The 19072-nt window shown below is 38.1% G+C and overlaps 2 protein-coding genes across 2 annotated transcripts; both read right to left on the minus strand.

The window, feature by feature from the left end:
- Positions 1 to 3061: 3061 nt before the first annotated feature.
- On the minus strand, positions 3062 to 6435 carry LOC124875411 (homeobox protein HMX3-B-like). Its single transcript, XM_047377557.1, has 2 exons — positions 5963 to 6435; positions 3062 to 5719 (listed from the first exon to the last, which is right to left on the minus strand). The coding sequence occupies exons 1-2, from the start codon at positions 6243 to 6245 to the stop codon at positions 5139 to 5141; spliced, it is 864 nt and encodes a 287-aa protein (XP_047233513.1). The 5' UTR covers positions 6246 to 6435; the 3' UTR covers positions 3062 to 5138.
- Positions 6436 to 12706: 6271 nt separating this feature from the next.
- On the minus strand, positions 12707 to 18725 carry acadsb (acyl-CoA dehydrogenase short/branched chain). The gene is made up of 11 exons (XM_047376359.1): positions 18575 to 18725; positions 18145 to 18307; positions 17956 to 18056; positions 16905 to 17111; positions 15527 to 15697; positions 15238 to 15363; positions 15071 to 15163; positions 14888 to 14977; positions 14651 to 14788; positions 14298 to 14397; positions 12707 to 13351 (listed from the first exon to the last, which is right to left on the minus strand). The coding sequence occupies exons 1-11, from the start codon at positions 18605 to 18607 to the stop codon at positions 13275 to 13277; spliced, it is 1299 nt and encodes a 432-aa protein (XP_047232315.1). The 5' UTR covers positions 18608 to 18725; the 3' UTR covers positions 12707 to 13274.
- Between the last annotated feature and the right edge of the window lie 347 nt (positions 18726 to 19072).

Raw genomic sequence — 19072 nt, forward strand, 5'->3', positions numbered from 1 at the left:
GTTTGTCAGGTAGTCTTCGATCCAGGAGATTGTTGAGGCCTCCACCTGAGTCTTCTGGAGTTTCTGACAAAGTAAATCAGGTTGAATTGTATTAAATGCACTGGAGAAATCAAAGAACATGATCCTCACAGTGCTGCTGGCTTTGTCCAGATGACAGTGGGTTTGTTAAAGCAGGTGTATGATGGCACCTTCAACTCTAACTCTACAGCAAAAAGCAAACTGTAGGGGGTCCTGATGGTTTACTGTTTGCTTACTCAGGTGGGCCAACAGGAGTCTCTTTAAGCCTGTGATCTTCTTCATCCATGACCACACTTCTCTGATATTGTTTTGCTGGAGCTTGCTCTCCAGCTTCTTCTTGTACACCTCCTTGCTGTCTCTTATTTTTGTCTCCGTATACTCCTCAATAATTCTCTGTTTTCCTCTGAAGGCTGTTTTTTTCTTGTTAAGCAGGTTCTTCAGGTCACTGGTGATGCAGGGTTTGTTATTGGGGAAGCATCTCATCGTTCTGGTGGGGATGGTGTTATCCACACAGAGGTTTATATAGTTGGTTACACATTCAGTCATGGCATTGATGTCCTCTCCATGTGGCTGGCATAGTGCATCCCGGGCTGTAGCCTCAAAGATTCTGGACTGTATAACATCTTGTTTGTTCAGATTTTGTTTGTGTGTTTTATCATTTGCCAATGATGGAATTGTTAGTCCAAAACCAATGTTGCTCTTTCTCTTGGCTTGGTTGCAGTCCCAGCTTTGTAGGATAGACAGCCTGATGCCCTTTTAAATTGGCCCAGGACACCAGTGCCAGCTGTTCCTTTTTGAGGAATTTTTCCCAATTCAACTTGTAACCTGGCCACTGGTGTAAATTTAGCTGCAATTTTTAAATGTATCAATAGTTTTTTTTTCAATATGCACTGCCAGGTAAGCTTTTTATCAAGCTAAATCCCTAAATATTTGAAGGACTCCACTAATTCTAATTGTTCCCCATACATCTTAAGGTTTACTTCAGTAGGCTTTATTCTTTCAGTAATTATAACTGCTTTGGTTTTTACCACTGAAAACCTGAACCTCCATTTCAAGGCCCATGCCTCAACCTCCTTTATTGCCTTTTGCAATTTCTTAACAATAAATTCATCATTCCTTCCCCTTTTCTATATAAACCCATCATGTGCAAACAATGAAACTCCATAAGCCTGGTTAATACGATGAAACACATAATATATTATAATTGAGAAAAGTACCAGGCCAACAATACTTCCTTGTGGGGCACCATGTTCCTCTCCATAATCTGAACTAAATTCAGTGCCTACCCTAACACAAATTCTTCCATCTGTTGAAAAACCTTTTATCCATTTTCCAGTTTTACCCCTTATTCGAAGGTTATGCAATTTAATCATAAGTTCCTTCTTCCACATCATATCACACACTATCTCCACATTGAAAAACACACTACTGGGGCTTTCTTTATTGATGTGCTTTTCTGATCTCATCTTTCAGTTTATCCTTTGTCTTATTTAAAGTATTATTCAATTCCATGATAGAGAACCTAGTGTTGAGAATATTCTTAAATTCCCCTTTATATTAAAGTGCTTCTCGATTATTTTGTATTGTCGAATCCCTTTGTCTTTTTTCCTTATTAGTAAAATTATCTGTCCTATGCACATTAACAGATGCTCTTGCTAAAAGCTCTACTGTATCCTTATTTTCTATTCTAACATTTTGTCCCTCTTTCATGATTTTGTACCCATATTCTGCCCTGTTCCCACCCATCTTCTTAATCATTTCATTACCTTTCATAATGGTGTACATTGTCCAATAGAGTCAGAGATTTATCTTCTATATTCCTCCTTAGCACACTTCACAACTTTCCTAACTATTGCCCGTTTCCTTTAAATTAAAAGAAAATTATGGGTCAATTAAGGGCTCCAAAATGATTCATTTAGGCTCTTAACTGCCTTTGCAGTCTTCTGTCTGACTTCTGCAAACACAACTTAACACTTGCAGTTGAGACGTTTTTACGTTTTGGAGAAAGAATTATATCCAGCTTTAACCAGCTTAGCAACAGCAGTAAACTCAAACTTAGTAGTAAGCTGCTTTTCTTCCCTATATGAGGAAGTGCCAGTGAACAGCACATCTTAGCTATGGTTGTCAGAGAAAAGATCTGCATGCCACCTTTTTAAAAGAGATTTAAAAAGCTTATTACCATTCCAGTAAAGCTTTAACCTTAATTCCAAATCTTTTTTTTTAAATGCTATTTACCATGGAAAAGACAAAACGTTATTCTAATAATTAATGATAAATTAGGTTGAATTTAACAAATCCAGCTGAGTAAGTACAATTTAAAAATTGATTGTAATTAAAGGCTCCTCTGGCTACTCTTAGCCACCTGCATCAAATTCAGGATGGAACGACTCCCATGTACTTGAATGATCTTACAAAGGCTAATGTCACGACTCCGTCTCTCCAGTCATCAAAGCATTGCTGGCAAGCAGTGCCTACACCACGCTCAAGTCAATCCAGACTCTTTTCCTGTGTGGAACGATCGAGGGCTACAGAACAGGGGCGTCCCTGTCTATCTTGAAGAAACTCTGGAAGATTTAGATCATCAGAGAGCACCTCCTACCCTTGCACCTACCCTGTACTTATCTACCCCCTCAACTATACTCTGTCTTTGTGCACTTCCCTCTATGCCTGCACTCTGTTTCTACACTGACATCCTTGTCATTTCTGACAGAGCCTGACTAGTGGTCTTCCTTCTAAGTAGCTCATTGTTATCTTTGATATTATCTGCATTATTATATCCTCATTTATAAGTTGCTTTGGATAAAAGGGTCTGAAAAATGCATAAACATTCAAGTGTCTTTAAACTTGCAAAGAAAATATCGCCAAAGATTCAGCCAAATTAAATCTGCAAATCTCTACAGTTATGTCACTGAATTCTAACACTTTGTTTTATCAGTGCGTGATGCCATACCACTACCATTACTACTATTAGTACGACTAATACTAACAACAACAATAATATTAATAATAATCAAGTGATATTTTTAAAAGGCTACGTTGTGAATCTCTTTACTAGAATCTTTAATAAAACTGAAGAAAAAAAAAAAAAATACAAATGAACTTGTAAAATTCGAACCGATTCAACTGAATTAGTAAAATTATAACAATTTTTACAACATCATTTTATATGTCCCATATGGTAAAAAGAAACAAAAACTGCACTGTAGAAACTGACAGCCCCCTTAGGTCAAACACACTTATTATATATCACAAACTCCACTTGTTGTAATGTGTTTTTTACACAAACTGTTATTTGTTTTCCAGTGTTATAGTTGTAAATTATCCTGACTGTTCTTAAGCTTGTCAGTATTGATTCAACCCATGTCTACAAGTTAAAGCTTGCATGATCAAAAAAAGAGATTGGGGTGAAGGTGGTGAGTGCATGTGTAGCTCAAAATGTTTGCTGTGTGTGTTTTTTTTAAAGAACAATCTATAAATTACTGTAAACGTAATCATTTTCAAGCAGGACTAACTGTATATAATTGGACAACCACACTGTATTTAAATATCAGCTGAAATATCCATCCATCAATTGTCTATGCCCGCTTATTGCAAGGTACGCCGTAGACAGATCGCCAGTACAGCTGTAAAATTTTAGTTTGCATAGAATTTTACAAAACACAAAATGTATCACTAAATCTATTTACTATTATTAAGTCTATTCTAACAAGGTAGCGTGTAATCATTTTTCCTCACAAACAGAGGGTAGAATACATTGTTGTCTGGGAACACCTTGGCAACTAGTAAATTTGACCTTAGTATTGCCGCTGTTGCTAAACAAATTAAAACTACACACAAGCTTACATTCTTGCTCTAACAGAAAAATCCTCAACCGCAAGTCTTATGACAGTTCTGAACCTTTACTAAATGTATGTATTCATTCATAATTGACCCCCATCAACATGTCGTCCTTACCGTTCTCAGCTGGACACCACAGACAACAAATAAGAATTGGATTTGACTGAACGAACATATTCAGCTAAATTCTAGTCAAAATCTTTAGTTTAGGATTTGTTACAAAATTACATAGATGTTGTTATAAGAATACAGATACAAATTGCTTAGCACTTCATTAATTTTAATGGCTAACATTGAATACCCCCCAAAATTCCTTTTTTACAGTGTATATGACTGGCTTTTCTATGCAATATTTTAATTGACATGCCTTGACTTTTGACCTTTGTTGCTGCTTTCAGTAAGCTTTAAATACAGAGAGCTATTCCAAAAAAAATTAATTGAACAAGACTGACACTCTTGCAACATTACAAAAATGTAATCATAACGCATTCTTAACAGTATAAACATTAATTAAGAAAGACATTAATAGCCAATTAAAAATGAAGCCAAACATAAGCATTTAACTTAGGTAGGTGAATAGGGAAATGTTTTTTTATGGTTTTAAGGTTCGCCAGCCATCATTTTTAAACGACGCTACAAATTTGAACCTCGTTGCATAGACTGCAGATTCTAGGGACAACCCTTGCTAAACCTTAAAATAATAAAACGATTAATTTACTTCGCATTAATAACAGATGAGCAACATTTTTTAATGAAACTTTACTGAGCTTAATACTATGTAATATATACAGAATTTATTTATCAGGGGGAAAAAAAACAACCGAGGCTATTTTTTTGGCTCTGGTAACCTTCAAACTACAGCTGTCGTAAAAAAGCAAAAAACAACAACAACAACAAAAAAAAACCAACAACAAATAAATGTTTTGTACAGCTTTCGGGTATTCTTTCAAGAATCGCATGATTGTCCTCACTATAATAAAACCCCCCCAAAAACAGTGTTTCGCTTTTAAAAACTGAGCTTTAGGTGGCAAAAAGGCGGAGAAACCAACAGTATTGCACGACTTAAAGATATCAAAATATTCCCACATTTTTTCACACAAACACTGACGCCCATTTTTTTTTTAAATACAGACATGACCTTGTTTAAAACAAGCTTATATTTCCCCGAAATCAAATAACAATTTATTTACAAGGTTTTTGGTCTAATAATAATAATAATTTACAAAATGTACAAAATTCCATTTTCTCTTTTGAACTGCTCTCATTTAAAAACTCAGTCGGTGTTAAACGGGCCTCAGCAGCGGCGTGGGATGAGAGTAGTACATGTGATGAGGGAAAGCCAGCAGTGACTGACCGCCTGGTGAGTTCGTGCCTGGGCTGCCGCTTGCGTCCGCGGCCCCCCTCTCGTGGTAAAGTATCGGCACACGCACGATCCTCTGCGCCGCCGAGTGGCTCATGTTTGCCGCTTCCAGTTCGGCGGCCAGCTGCCTCTTCCATTTGTTCCTCCGGTTCTGGAACCAGATCTTCACCTGTGTCTCGGTAAGGTGCAGCGACGCGGCCAGGCCGGCCCGCTCCGAGCTGCTCAGGTAGCGCTTGATATCGAAGGTGGACTCTAGCTGGAAGACCTGGCTCCTGGAGAACACCGTGCGCGTCTTTTTCTTTCGGCAGGGCTTCTTGTCTGGGTCCAGTTCATCCGGCTTTCTCCTCCAGTCCTCCTCCTGGTCGGTTTCCTTCTTTGACTCATCGGCGTCGCTCTCGTCCAGGGCCAGGTCGTCGTCGGCGCTCTCTTCTTTGGCATCTTGGTCGTTTTTTTGGAGATCCGGGGTGCGCCTTTCTTCTTCCCTCTGGTTGACCTTTTCCAAACCTGCCGATTAAAAATATGATTTAATTATTTTTACCATATGAATATACGTTTTTCTGCACACAAAATATTGACCATATGTTTTTATGGTCATTATTTTCTACTAAAACAATATTCATTTGTGCTTTAAAACCGGTCGTAAATTTAATTTAAAGTATTTTGAACTTTAAGAAAAAATCAAAATCAAAAAGTTAAACTCACAAACATTTTGGAAAACAAAACAAAACAACAACAAAAAACATTTACCCGAAGCAGTCCTGAAATGCGCTCCCAGCGTGTATGGGTACCACCAGGCAGACGCTCTCTCCAAATACTGCGCTGACAGACCGATCCTCTGCGCGGGCAGCTCAAACCGAGGCAGAGACAGGTCACTGAGCCTGGAGAAAAAGCTCCCTTCGAACACTCCTTTGGAAGACCCGAGCGGGGGTGTTGGCTTCGGAGGCTTGTCTTCGATGCTGAGCAGGTTCTTTATGGAGAACGGGGAATCCTTTGCGGCTTGGCGAGTCTCCTGTGTGTCAGATTCTGCCATTACCGCTTATTGTCCTATTTGGATGACCATTAAAAAACTTCTAGAGGTAGAAAACAGTAAAAAAAAAAAAAAAAGCAGAATTTCACGAGTTTTTTTTTTTTTTATTATTAAAGTGAAGGATGTAAAAAAAGAAGTTGAGTCCTGGCCTCTCCAGAGGATGGAGTGAAAAAGCGCAGGGATTACTGCGTCAAACTCGCGCTGTATTGTAATGACGGAGAATAGAAATGCCATCTGACTTAAAGCGCGCTCGGTCTCTGCTATTGGGCAGGTACAATAGCAAATGGGATTTGAGATGGAAACGCGATGGGGGGGGTGTGTGTGACGGAAACAGGATCCAAACAGAAGAAGGCCGCGCAAGCGTTTTGGCTCTGGGCTCAATAGTAACGCACTCACTTATCATCCAATTAGATTAAAGAGGAAAATCTCTCTGGGTTTTGGTGCGGGCAAGGGGGCCGTGCACGAACCACAATCATCTGCCAGTAAATTGAATAAATGTGGTTAAAAGAGAAGGTTTTGGTTCATAATGCAAATTGCACGCTTACCCATTTACGCACAGCATTAACCTATATATATATATATATATATATATATATATATATATATATATATATATATATATATATATTCATTTGCATCTTGCAGGATGAGTTTAGTGGAATTTGATTTATGAACAAGCTAAAAAAAAACGATATTTTTTAGAAAAATGCAATAGAATTGTAACAAAACATTTATGGCATATATTATTCACTTCATTGTTACTTGTGCAGTACTGATGTCCAACTGTGCATTCGTCTAAGTGTAATTTTTGCCGTGAATTAATAATAAAATGATGACAGGGTAATTGTTCCAAATGAGTTACTACTATTTTAACAAAGAAATAATTTTTGCAAAACTCCAGACAGTTCCCATCTGTATTGGCAGAGATGTTTGCAGAAAGGAGTTTGTTTTTTTGCATAGCAGAAATATATCTTCTTTGCTGTTTTTTGAATACTGAGCTGAATTTTTGATCCACTGAATCCAGTCTGAAGTTGTAACCAATTGTAAAAAAAGTGGCATAGGTTTATATCCATTACTAGAACTTGATCAAAATGTAACATTGTTGAGTAAGATGTAACACAGTGTTTCAACTAAATAAGCATGGAACGGTATGAGAGTTTCACAATATGATGGCATGGTATCTACTCAACGTTTTAAAACAAAAAACATTACCACTGTTTGCTTTTTTTGCAGAATTTTCAGGACACATGGAGGATTTTTGAAACTGTTCAAAGTCCAGAATATAACTAGGCCAATCCAAAACCATAATTCTGGTTGTTTTGACCCATTCTGAGGCAGATCAGTTGGTGTGTTTTGGATCATTGTCCTGCTGGATAACCCAAGTGTGCTTGATTTTAATGTCACAAACTGAAATACAGACATCTTGCTTTGACAGACATCTTGCTTTTTTTTCCCAGGCCCAGGCCATCACACTACCACCACCATGTTTGGCTCTTGGTATGACTCTTTTCTGAAATGTTAGTTTTACATTTGATGTAACAGCATGCCCACCTGGCAGAAAGTTCCACTTTTGTATTGTAATTCCACAGAACATTTTTCCAAAACTCTTCAGGATCATCCAGATAGGCCTTTTTGTTCTTGTTGGTCATCCTATGAATGCCATTATTGTCCATTTTGTGCTTTAAATGTTGTTGTGGGTTCTTCTGTGACCTCCTGGATGAGTTGTTGATGAGCTCTTGGTGTAATTTTAGTAGGCTGGCCACTCCAGGACAATGTCCACCATCGTTTCATCTTTTCCCCATTAATTCATAGTGACTCTCACGGTGGTTGGCCAGAGTCCCAAAACCTTAGAAATGATTTTGTAACCATTTGCAGACTTATATATATAGCAGTTTTTTTTTTGTTTTTGTTTATTATTTGTTCTTGAATTTCTTTATATTTGTGCGTTGCTTGTTAAGACAGGTAGTGAAAGAGTTTTCTTCATTCTATGGGTCAGGCAGTAATTAGGTTTGATTGTGGCTTGTAAAATTGAACCAAATATATGTTCAATCAGAGTTATTTTTGATTTTACATACAGCCGAGTTGGTTTGGATAGCGTTTTACTACTTTTAATGTTGAAATATGTCAAAGCTTGCTTGTCCTCCACAGTGTTATCCAATGCAAGCTGATCAGCACAATTCCTGTTCCTCTTGAGATCGACCTACATACATACAAAGTGGAAATAACAGTTTTTTCCCTGTTTATTTCTTGAAACCTTTGTATTTTGTGAAATCTTGCAGAGGAATATTTTATTACTCTGCTGTGTTTTTACTGTCAATATAATATTAACTGTATAAATAGACCACTGGATAGTGTCTAAAAGCACAAAAACATACAGTAAAGCCACTAAATAATTATTGATTTAATTTGTTTAAGTGGGATCTGCTCTGATGCAGCCCATAGTTCATCTGTTCCACCTTCAGTAGAGAAATATGTGCAGTTTACCTGGACCAGAGCTTATTGACTTCAGTGTAATTTTATTAGACAGGAAATGCTGCAGGCAAGTTACAAACTGAATGCCTTCCATCCTGATAAAGCCTTTTCAGATCAGCTTTGTACTAAAAACCCCAACAGGTGACCTAATGCGGATGACAACAGTAATGTTCCTGTCAGATATAAATGCACATGAATCGAGCAGATTACATTTGTCGAATGAGATATTAGGGCCGAATCCCATTTCCTAGGGTTATCCCTCCCCTATAGAACTCCTCCTGTCCTTTAGAACTAAATTCAGAGGTTTAAATGTTCCACAGAGCACTCCTTAAAGAACCATAACATCACTCATTTCTTGCCTGCAAACATATGTAACCTACGATGCACAGCGGGTTGTTAAATTCCTGCAGTATGTATTGTTTTTATTCCTTTTTAGGTAGAAATATTACTATAGTGCCAAAAGTAACCCAGTGAAAAATTAATCTATTGGAATGTTTCTTCTAAATATTTTTATATTTTTGACATAGTATTGCTAGTATGCTAACAAAATATAGAATATGTCGTATACAGGTGCGTCTCAGCAAAACAAAATACAATTGAATTCACTTGAAAAACACCTGTGGTCTTTTAAGTGCTCATGTTGCTTTAATAGCAGCCTTGAATTTTGGGCAACACTGTTTCAACAGATTCTTGGACCATGTTTTATCAAATGAAATGCAAAATGTACTTTCATCTGAAAAAAGGTCTTGGGATCAATGACAAACAGTTCAGTCTCTTTTTCTCCTTAGTCCAGGTAAAAGGCTTATGACCTTGTCTCTGGTTCAGGGGTGGATTAACATAAGGAATGCCACTGTAGTAGCCCATGTCTGCACATAAGTCTTTGTGTTGTGGTTCTTGAAGCTCTCACTCCAGCCACTGTCCATGCCTTGTAAATATCCACCCAAACTCCTGTATTTCCTTTGCTTCACAATCTTCTCACAACTGTTGTTATGATACACTTTTTCCTTCCACTCAACTTTCCATAATAACATTATTATTGGAAAAACCCTCTGTAAAAAGCCACCATTTTTAGCAAATACCTAAATTTACAAATGTGAACCTACTTGTACCATTGTTTTTGGTTTGATTGGTATGCATTAAACTACTTATTCTAAAAGTTGTAATGGTAAAAGATGTTATATTAAGAAATATCTTACATTTGCTATTTTGTATGCTGATTAAAAATAACAGATACATGGGATTTTATCAAACTAGACATCAGAGTGGGTAATCGGCCAATTAAAAATATCTTAGTTTAGAAAATATTCACGTTTTTGAGTGTGTTTGCAAACAAATCTCTGTTTTAAAGAGCTACAAAGCCATTTCCCTGTGCCTTCGCCCTACAGTTGGGATGTCGTCACCCCTAAAAAACAAAGGAATAAGGGGTGAAATGGGACGTAGGGTGAAGAGATTAGATCAGATGCTTTCTGTTTTAACTTTTCACTGAAGCAGGGATAGGATAAATATTTTCTTTTGCAGAGCAGAATATATATATTTGTAGTTTTGTCTTAGATTTATTTATATTCTTACTGAAGAAAAAGGGGTAAAAACAAATCCATAAAACACACAATCTGCAGTTTGCATTTATCATTTATACCAAACCAGCAGCAGACGCAGAGAATTAATCAACCAAATTGAATTTGCTCAACCTGCATGCACACAGCCTGTCCTTTTAACTCATTGAGCGCTCTCCAACGCGAAAGGACAACACAGTGTTTTGTGGAAAGCTACTTGAATCCTTGCATAATTAGAGGTCTCATAGCTGTGTTGAAGATGGGGGTGGAGAAGAGGCTAGCTGAGCTGCATTTAGGGATGCAAAGTGAAAAGCAGCTGTGTTTCAGCGGATTGTGTTCATTAAACAGATAACTGAGAATGGATCAGAGGGGTGAGACGAGTAATCGGTGATGCAAACGAAGACCAAATTTGATAAGAGAATTTTGGAAAAAAACTTCTAAGCATCAATATTATATTGGGATTAATTGAATTTCCAGCTCAGTTAGAAAACTAAAGATTAATATTTTGTTAATCACATCTGAGGTAAGACTGCAATTCCAAATTCCTGTCCAGATTGGTTTCTTTAAAAAGTATTTTTACAATTTACTACATTTAAAAGTAGTGGATAAAAACACAATTAGAAATCACTGTCAGACCAAGGGGGAAAACATATTTCTGTAATCTGTAAAATCCTTTCCAAAATAGCAGCCTAAAATCCGGAGGTTGGATATGAAATACTTTAAGGCAATTTTACAGACGTTTTCAGTCTCCAGAGGTTTTTAGGTTCAAAATAGATAGTGTCTGTAAATAGAAATCAGAATGTTTTTGCTAAAGATTCGCAATTAGATTTAGTTCTGGAGTTTGACTGGGCCATTCTAACACATGAATATGCTTTGATCTAAGCCATTCAAATATGCTTTGGCTGTATGTTTAGGCCAGATCTCAAGCTTTAAGCCCAACCACCCCCTGAGTCCCAAGTCTTTTACAGCCTCTGAAGGTTTTCTTCCAGGATCCTCCTGTAATTAACTTATTTTATCTTTCTACCAACTCTGACCAATTTCCTTGTCTCTGTTGAAGAAACCCCTGCCCACAGCTTAAACTGCCTCCACCATGTTTTACAGTAGTTACAGTGAATGCAGGTTAAAGTGCAGTGTCCTGTCAATACATATTTTGCAAGTAACATATTAATTGGTTTCATCTGATCAGAGCATCTTCTTCCACATATTGGTTGTGTCCCAACCAAGACTTTTTTGGCATCTCCTTTGGCTTCCTTTTAACTATCCACTCTTCAATGAAGGTCAAATGTTTAGATTGCACAAGTAATATATGTCCTGTCAAGATGTTCTCCCACCTGAGCAGTGGATTTCTGCAGCTACTGTAGAGTGATCACTGGCCTCTTGGCTGCTTCTCTGATTAATGCTCTCCTGCCCTGTCAATTTAGGTATATTGCCATGTCTCTGTAAATTTTTGGATGGTGGATTGAACATTTTCTGTGAGATGTTCAAAGCTTGGGATATTGCTTTAAAACTTAGCCCTGCTTTAAATTTCTCCACAACGTTATCCCTATCTTCACGGTGCTGTTTGTTTACTAATGTGCACTAACAAACCTCTGAGGCCTTGACAGAAGAGCTGTAATTATGATGAGATTACAGACATATTGACTCTATTTACTAATTAGGTTACTTCTGTAGTTGGTAGTGCCTCTTTTTGTTTAGAGGGTATCAGAGTAAAGGGGTTTGAATGTATGAATGCAACAGATTTCAAATGTATTTGTAAAAACCTTTAAAAGACCAGAAGTCACTTCCCTTTCATCTCATTTGGGCCACTTTGTGTTGCATAAATTTCCACTAAAATATTTAAGTTTGTGATTGTAGTGGGAGAGGTTCAAGGGATATGAATACTTTTACAAGACACTATTAAATTATAACTTGCAGAGTAAAATTAATCCTGGATGAGGTTCAAATATTAGCATGGTTACAGATATAGATATTAATCATAGAATCTGGGGGTCAGCATAGTTGGCATCAACATTGCAAAGCATTTTGTTGTATTTTTACCCCTTCAATTTTTAATCTTTGCCTTTTTGTCACACAAGGCATTCTTGCAAAAACATAATACTTCCTAAGTGTTTGCGTGTAACAACTGGGTCTGTGCTCTTCGGAAACAGCATGTGTCTTAAACAATAGAACTTATTTTGCACAGCTGAACAATTTAATCAGCCTAAGCTACAAAATGATCAGTGAGTGAATTATGCAAAGCAGGCTCTTTTCATCTGAAGCACCAGTATAATTAAGCTGATATAAAATATCATTAGAGGTGACAGGCTGTTTAAAGACACAATAATTGACTGAACTCTCACTGAGGAGCTGCCTCCGCAACGAGTGCAGCAGTTGTATGGGGAAGTGCTGCCATCTAGCGTCACAGTTCAACTACAGCAAGGATGGTCACCTAAACATCACTGTGGCAAAATTCACATTTAATACAGACAGATCACATCTTTATTGTGATTTTTACTGTGGTGTAAAATCAGTCAGTCTACAGGATGCTGCAAATGGCTGAACTGTAACAAACCAACAGTTAAAGACAAAATCCTCTGAAGGCACTGAATCACCTGAAGAATATTTTGATCAAATGTTTTCAAACATTCAAACTCATATCCAAACCCATAGGTGTGTTAGGCTTGCAAAACTGATCATCACATGCAACAAATGTGGGAGAGACATGATATAGTGAAAGCCATAATGTCCTTCTACACTGCTTTGGTAGACAAATCGTACAGAAAAATAGTTGTAAAATTAAAAAAAAATAGAAACTCAACTTTAAACCTAAAGGTTGGTGATACAGAATTCACTAAATCAGTAACATTAGTAATATGAACTACTTTATGAGATGCAACAAAGCCCTATTAGATGAGAGCCACAGTGATACAATACTCCAGGGCTGAATCTACTAAAGTCATGACAGAAATGACAGGAACACAGGAGTGTTACAGCAAAACGGGATCAATCAGCTTGTGGCTTGATGGTTTCAGTGGTCATACTCCTTATCAATGAACTTGGCTATAGTGGATAGCTGGACATTTGTTGTACCCTCATAAATGGTTCCTACACACAGAGACAAAACAGAAACATTAGATTTCATTCCTGGATTGCACAAAAAGACCAAATGTGTCATTCTCCCCCCTCCCCTGGTACTCAGCGTTATTCATTAGATGTGTTCTAGCTCCATTATTTGACCAGATTATACTGTACAAGCTTTCTAAATTCAAATATAAATATTCTAAAGTGAAATATAAGAGTTAAACTGTATGTGGCAAGTGATTATACAGTATATGTTATATATGTGTTTACTACCCCTTTTGTTTTTCATGTTGTCCTCTGGGTATAATTTAGTGAGGATTTGTTTCGATGCATGTTTTGAAATAAAAAAAAAAGTCTAAGGGGACTTTTTATACTGGTCAACATCCCTGTGCAGAAGCTGGAGAACTGAAAGCCAACAAAAAAACAATAGTAATGAGTACAAACTGTGTGTTGGTGTGATGACACTGTGAGGGGCACTGGTGGGGGGATTCCTACCGGGTCCAGTTACAACAGTTGTGTCCCTAACATATTACAGCTTCTCCTGTAGTTACATACAGTACCTTGAAAATCTGTTCATTCCCCTTAAAACTTTTTCAGATTTTGTCCCAACCATAAACATCAGCGTATTTTACTGAGCTTGTATGTGGTAGACCAAAACAATGAAGTGCATAATTGTATAGTGGAAGGAAAATTATTTAGGTTTCCCAAACCTTTACAAAATAAAAGTCTTATTTATATTGAGACCCAGCTTCCCTGTCCCTGCTAATGAAAACCATCCCCAAAGCATGATACTGCCATCACCATGTATCAACATGGTAATGGTGTGTTCAGGGAGATTTCTATTTATAAATACTGAAAATCATGTACCCCTTTTCCTCCTACTTCTCAATTATGTGCTATTTTGGCTTGGTCTATCGCATTAAATCGAGCCAATTTTAGTGAAGTGGTGCAACATTTCGTCAAGGCTCACCAATTTTACAGTCTCTGTAGTATTTCTCTATGGGGTAGTCCTTAGTAAAGCCCACTCCCCCCATCCACTCGATGCATTTCGATGTAGTTAGAGTGGCAACCTGGTTAAAATTAAAACACAAACACTTAAAGATACTTGGCTCAAGCTGATGTTATCAAGTTTCATAAAAAAAATTCTTGCTAAAGATAGAGGCATATCTCAGAGAAAATAAATAACAGAAGAGGAATTTTACACAAAAAACACAAACAGGGACAAAATCAGTGAAAACATCCTTTAGAAATTGTTTCAATATCCTAATAGGAATGGTGAAAATACAGAAACAGCTTCCCTTTTTAAACAATTGAAAAGCGAACCTCGGAAGATAAATATTTGGCCATGCAGGCCTCTTTAATGAAAGGTCTGCCGGCTTCCTTCAGACGGGCAGCGTTGTACGTCAGCAGACGCGCCGCTTCGATCTGTGTCGCTACATGAGCTATTTGATGCTGCATGCCCTGGGGTACAAAGCAGTAACAGCTGTCAAACAATACACTGCCCTCAAAAGTGAATGTGCATGTACAGAAGAGGGGACTCGTCTTTAAGATCCTACATACCTGAAAGTCAAAGATCCGCTTTCCAAACTGCACCCTCTGTCTGGTGTAAGGAATAGTATGGTCAAAGCAACCCTGAGCCAGTCCAACCATCTGCAAGCCATGGAGGCAAAGGTAGCACATCCCTAAGTTAAATTCAGTACATTTTATTAAAAAACATTAACCCAAATAGGTGTTGCTGTATACCTGTGCTGCAATTCCAATCCTGCCTTCGTTCAACATTCCAATAGCATACTTGTATCCATGGCCGACCTCTCCTAAAATATTCTTCTCTGGTACCTACAACAAACGATGGAAATTAGTAAACACTCGGTTTACATCAGCCCAGTGCAGCTCAGAGTGTTCGGTTCCACCTTGACATTGTCAAAGTTAAGGGGGCAGGTTGAAGAAGCGCGCAGGCCAAGCTTGTTCTCCTTTTTGCAAATCTCAAGCCCCTGAGTGTCCCGGTCCACGATGAAGCAGGTAATCCCTTTGTATCCCTGCAAAACAAAAAACAAAAAACCTTAAACTGATGTACATTCCACCACAGAAAGAAACATCGACGGCATTCTGCTATGTTACTAGTTTTAAGAAATTCTTACAACCCCAAATTAGGGAATGCCATCACTGAAAATGCAACTTAGCAGCTTTAGTGTGTCTCACAGCAGAAGAATCCACGTTGGCCATCACCAAGAAAACTCCTGCATTCTCCGCGTTACTGATCCACATCTTGGATCCATTGATTATGTAATAGTCCTTGTGTTTTTCAGCTCGTGTCTTCAGAGAAAAAGCGTCGCTCCCAGATTCTGCTTCAGAGAGGCAGAAGCTTCCAATCTGTCATAAATCACAAGATGCAAAACATAATAGTAACTGTAGGTGCATTATCATAAATATAACAGTGCAATCTTTCCCTTCAGTTGCAGTGAAAGAAAATGTTTTCTTGCTGCAATTTTCATAGAAATATGAGCACCTAATGCAGTGAAACCCAAACAGTGATAGTTATTCAGTAGAAACTGATACAACTGTTTTGTATAAAGAGATATACAGGGGTTGGACAAAGAAACTGAAACGCCTGTCATTTTAGTGTGGGAGGTTTCATGGCTAAATTGGACCAGCCTGGTAGCCAGTCTTCATTGATTGCACATTGCACCAGTAAGAGCAGAGTGTGAAGGTGCAAGGAGCGCAAATCTTGGGCTGTGGACAATGTGAAACATGTATTGTTCTCTGATGAGTCCACCTTTACTGTTTTCTCCACATCCGGGAGAGTTACGGTGTGGAGAAGCCCCAAAGAAGCGTACCACCCAGACTGTTGCATGCCCAGAGTGAAGCATGGGGGTGGATCAGTGATGGTTTGGGCTGCCATATCATGGCATTACCTTGGCCCAATACTTGTGCTAGATGGGCGCGTCACTGCCAAGGACTACCGAACCATTCTTGAGGACCATGTGCATCCAATGGTTCAAACATTGTATCCTGAAGGCGGTGCCGTGGATCAGGATGACAATGCACCAATACACACAGCAAGACTGGTGAAAGATTGGTTTGATGAACATGAAAGTGAAGTTGAACATCTCCCATGGCCTGCACAGTCACCAGATCTAAATATTATTGAGTCACTTTGGGGTGTTTTGGAGGAGCGAGTCAGGAAACGTTTTCTTCCACCAGTATCACGTAGTGACCTGGCCACTATCCTGCAAGAAGAATGGCTTAAAATCCCTCTGACCACTGTGCAGGACTTGTATATGTCATTCCCAAGACGAATTGACGCTGTATTGGCCGCAAAAGGAGGCCCTACACCATACTAATAAATTATTGTGGTCTAAAACCAGGTGTTTCAGTTTCATTGTCCAACCCCTGTATATATTTTATTTATTTAACTTGATTATTGATACAGTGCAATGTAAATGACCTAACGCACTATTTGCCTGTTCCATCTGTTGAAGGGAAATTAGCTCAAATGTTTTTCACTTTTGATGCCCTTACTTTAGATATAGGAGAGCTTGTTTATCATAATTCACTGTTAGGATAACTAATGCCTCACCATATCAGTTGACAGTCGGTTGAGGTACTTCTCTTTCTGAGCCGGGGTTCCGAGTTTCACAAACAGAGTGTTAATGAGTGTGTTTTGGATGTCACAGAGCACAGCCACAGAGGCATCCACCTTCGCTAGCTCTTCAATCACCAGGATGGAGGAGAAGAACGATGAGCCAGTGCCACCATATTCTGGGTCAATTTCCAACCCCATAAGCTGGAGAGTAAAAGGAAGTAAAAAAAATTTTGACAGTAACTTCAATTAGAGGATATTTAATAATAATTACAATTGGTATTCTAAAGTCTTGGTTCACAGAAAGCTTCAAAAGCATCTCAGTGATCTTATTATCACAAGATATCAGTCAACAGAAAGATACAGAATAAATCCCAGAGCAATAGATATGACAATAAAGGACCCACCAAAATGTCTGACAAGTAGTCTACTTGGTTGTATAGTACCTGCAGCAACAATCTACTGCACTCTTCATATGTCTGGACATATGGCAAGACAGAAGCATTTTTTAGAAACCAAAACATCCAAGTCTGGCTAAATTTTGCAGAAACACATTTGAGGTTTCCCAAAAGCAGGTGGAAAAATGTCTTCTGGTTTGATGAAACCGATGTAGAATTTTGTTTAACATAGTTAAAAAATTATATTAGGTTCAAAATGTCCACTGCACGTCACCAGAGAAGTCATGCCACTCACTGTGAAGCACAATGGTGGTAGCATCATGTTTTTCTTTAACTGGAGCTGAGGCCTTGGTCAATGTGGAGATAATTAGTATAGACTTTTTATATCTGCTGCACTTTCAACAGGCTGACATTTATCTATAAAAATTATTTTTTACTGTTCTTATGTAATATTTAAATTTTCTGAGACATTGAATTTTGAGTTTTCCTTATCTGTCAGTCATAATTATCAAAATTTAGAAATAAATGCAGGGAATGCATGACCCTGAGTGAAATACAACTATACTGTATATGAGTTTCACATTTTGAACAAAATTTCTGAATCAACTTTTCAATGATATTTTAATTGATTACGATGCACCTGAACATACCCCTTGTTCAAACAGGGATTTGATGACTTCTTCATCCATGGTAGAATTTTCATCCATCGTTGGCACAAACGGGGCAATGCGCTCTTGAGCATATTTCCTTACTGTTAAACAGCAACAAAAAGCTTCAGTTAATGAGAAGGTTTTGTCTGCAGCTGTCTGCAGCAGGACGAACACAGCTTTGTAACTCACCTGCGTCCCTCATCATGCTCTCCTCCTCTGAATATGTCTGAAGGGGAGGGAAGGACACCACTCCACCTGCCTGGTTTGAAGCCACAGCTGAGGCAGAGGTGGTCCTGCTCCTCAATCCACACTGACATGCCCCCCATGATGGTCGAGAAATCTGTGTGAGGGCCTGACAGGCAACCGGAGAGAAAACAATGTATGCACATCGAGGTATCCATTTATAACATCCATTATTTAACAATAAAGTTGCAAACAGACATTTGTTTATGCCTTCAAGCAAGTTAGATAGTGCTTTAGCAAATGTTAGCATCTACTGGGTAATAAGCTAGCTAGGTTACAAAAATAGAAAATTTTGGACAAAATCAGTGAAAAATACATTGTTTTCGTTATTTAGGCCTGTTACATGAGATAAACTGACATCATTATATAGTATCACCTTTGAGAAAAGCCTGACCCACGGGGCAGCCATGGTTTGTTATGAAACTGCGACAAGAGGGCTGGTGACGCATTCAAGGAAACTTGAAAACTCTCCTTTTCACTCAAAAATGACGGCTCTTTGTTAAGATGTCTGGTTACGGGTTTTATTCCGACTATACCATGCGATAATACATCTATCTAAAAGTATTTTTTAAATTTTGCGCTGATATAAGCGTTCTGAGGCTTTTGAGAATTTTGCATCAACCTAATTGATTGTCTTTTATCTGATGACAAACGAAGGTAACATTTCCGCCATATTTGTTGCCCCGTGGAAACCGTACGTCAGCTTCTGCCATATCAGGAGTGGCAAGTTCACCCTTAAAAATAACACAACTATGCCTAGAAACAGGGTGACATTAAAAGGTACTGTAAAATAACTGAGACTGATCGCTTTATATGCAATTATTCCTGCAATAGTGTATTAAACCTAACGTAATATGCCCCCAGAAAACACACA

Source organism: Girardinichthys multiradiatus, chromosome 10 (assembly GCF_021462225.1).
Source record: "Girardinichthys multiradiatus isolate DD_20200921_A chromosome 10, DD_fGirMul_XY1, whole genome shotgun sequence".
Lineage (NCBI taxonomy): Eukaryota > Metazoa > Chordata > Actinopteri > Cyprinodontiformes > Goodeidae > Girardinichthys > Girardinichthys multiradiatus.

Coding starts and splice junctions, on each gene's coding strand:
- LOC124875411 (XM_047377557.1), bottom strand. CDS start 6,245: ATGGCAGAATCTGACACACAGGAGACTCGCCAAGCCGCAAAGGATTCC. Junction 5,720..5,962: donor GCATTTCAGGACTGCTTCGG/GTAAATGTTTTT, acceptor TTTAATCGGCAG/GTTTGGAAAAGGTCAACCAG.
- acadsb (XM_047376359.1), bottom strand. CDS start 18,607: ATGGCTGCCCCGTGGGTCAGGCTTTTCTCAAAG. Junction 15,164..15,237: donor TTAACTTTGACAATGTCAAG/GTGGAACCGAAC, acceptor CGTTTGTTGTAG/GTACCAGAGAAGAATATTTT. Junction 14,398..14,650: donor CCAAATATTTATCTTCCGAG/GTTCGCTTTTCA, acceptor AATTTTAACCAG/GTTGCCACTCTAACTACATC.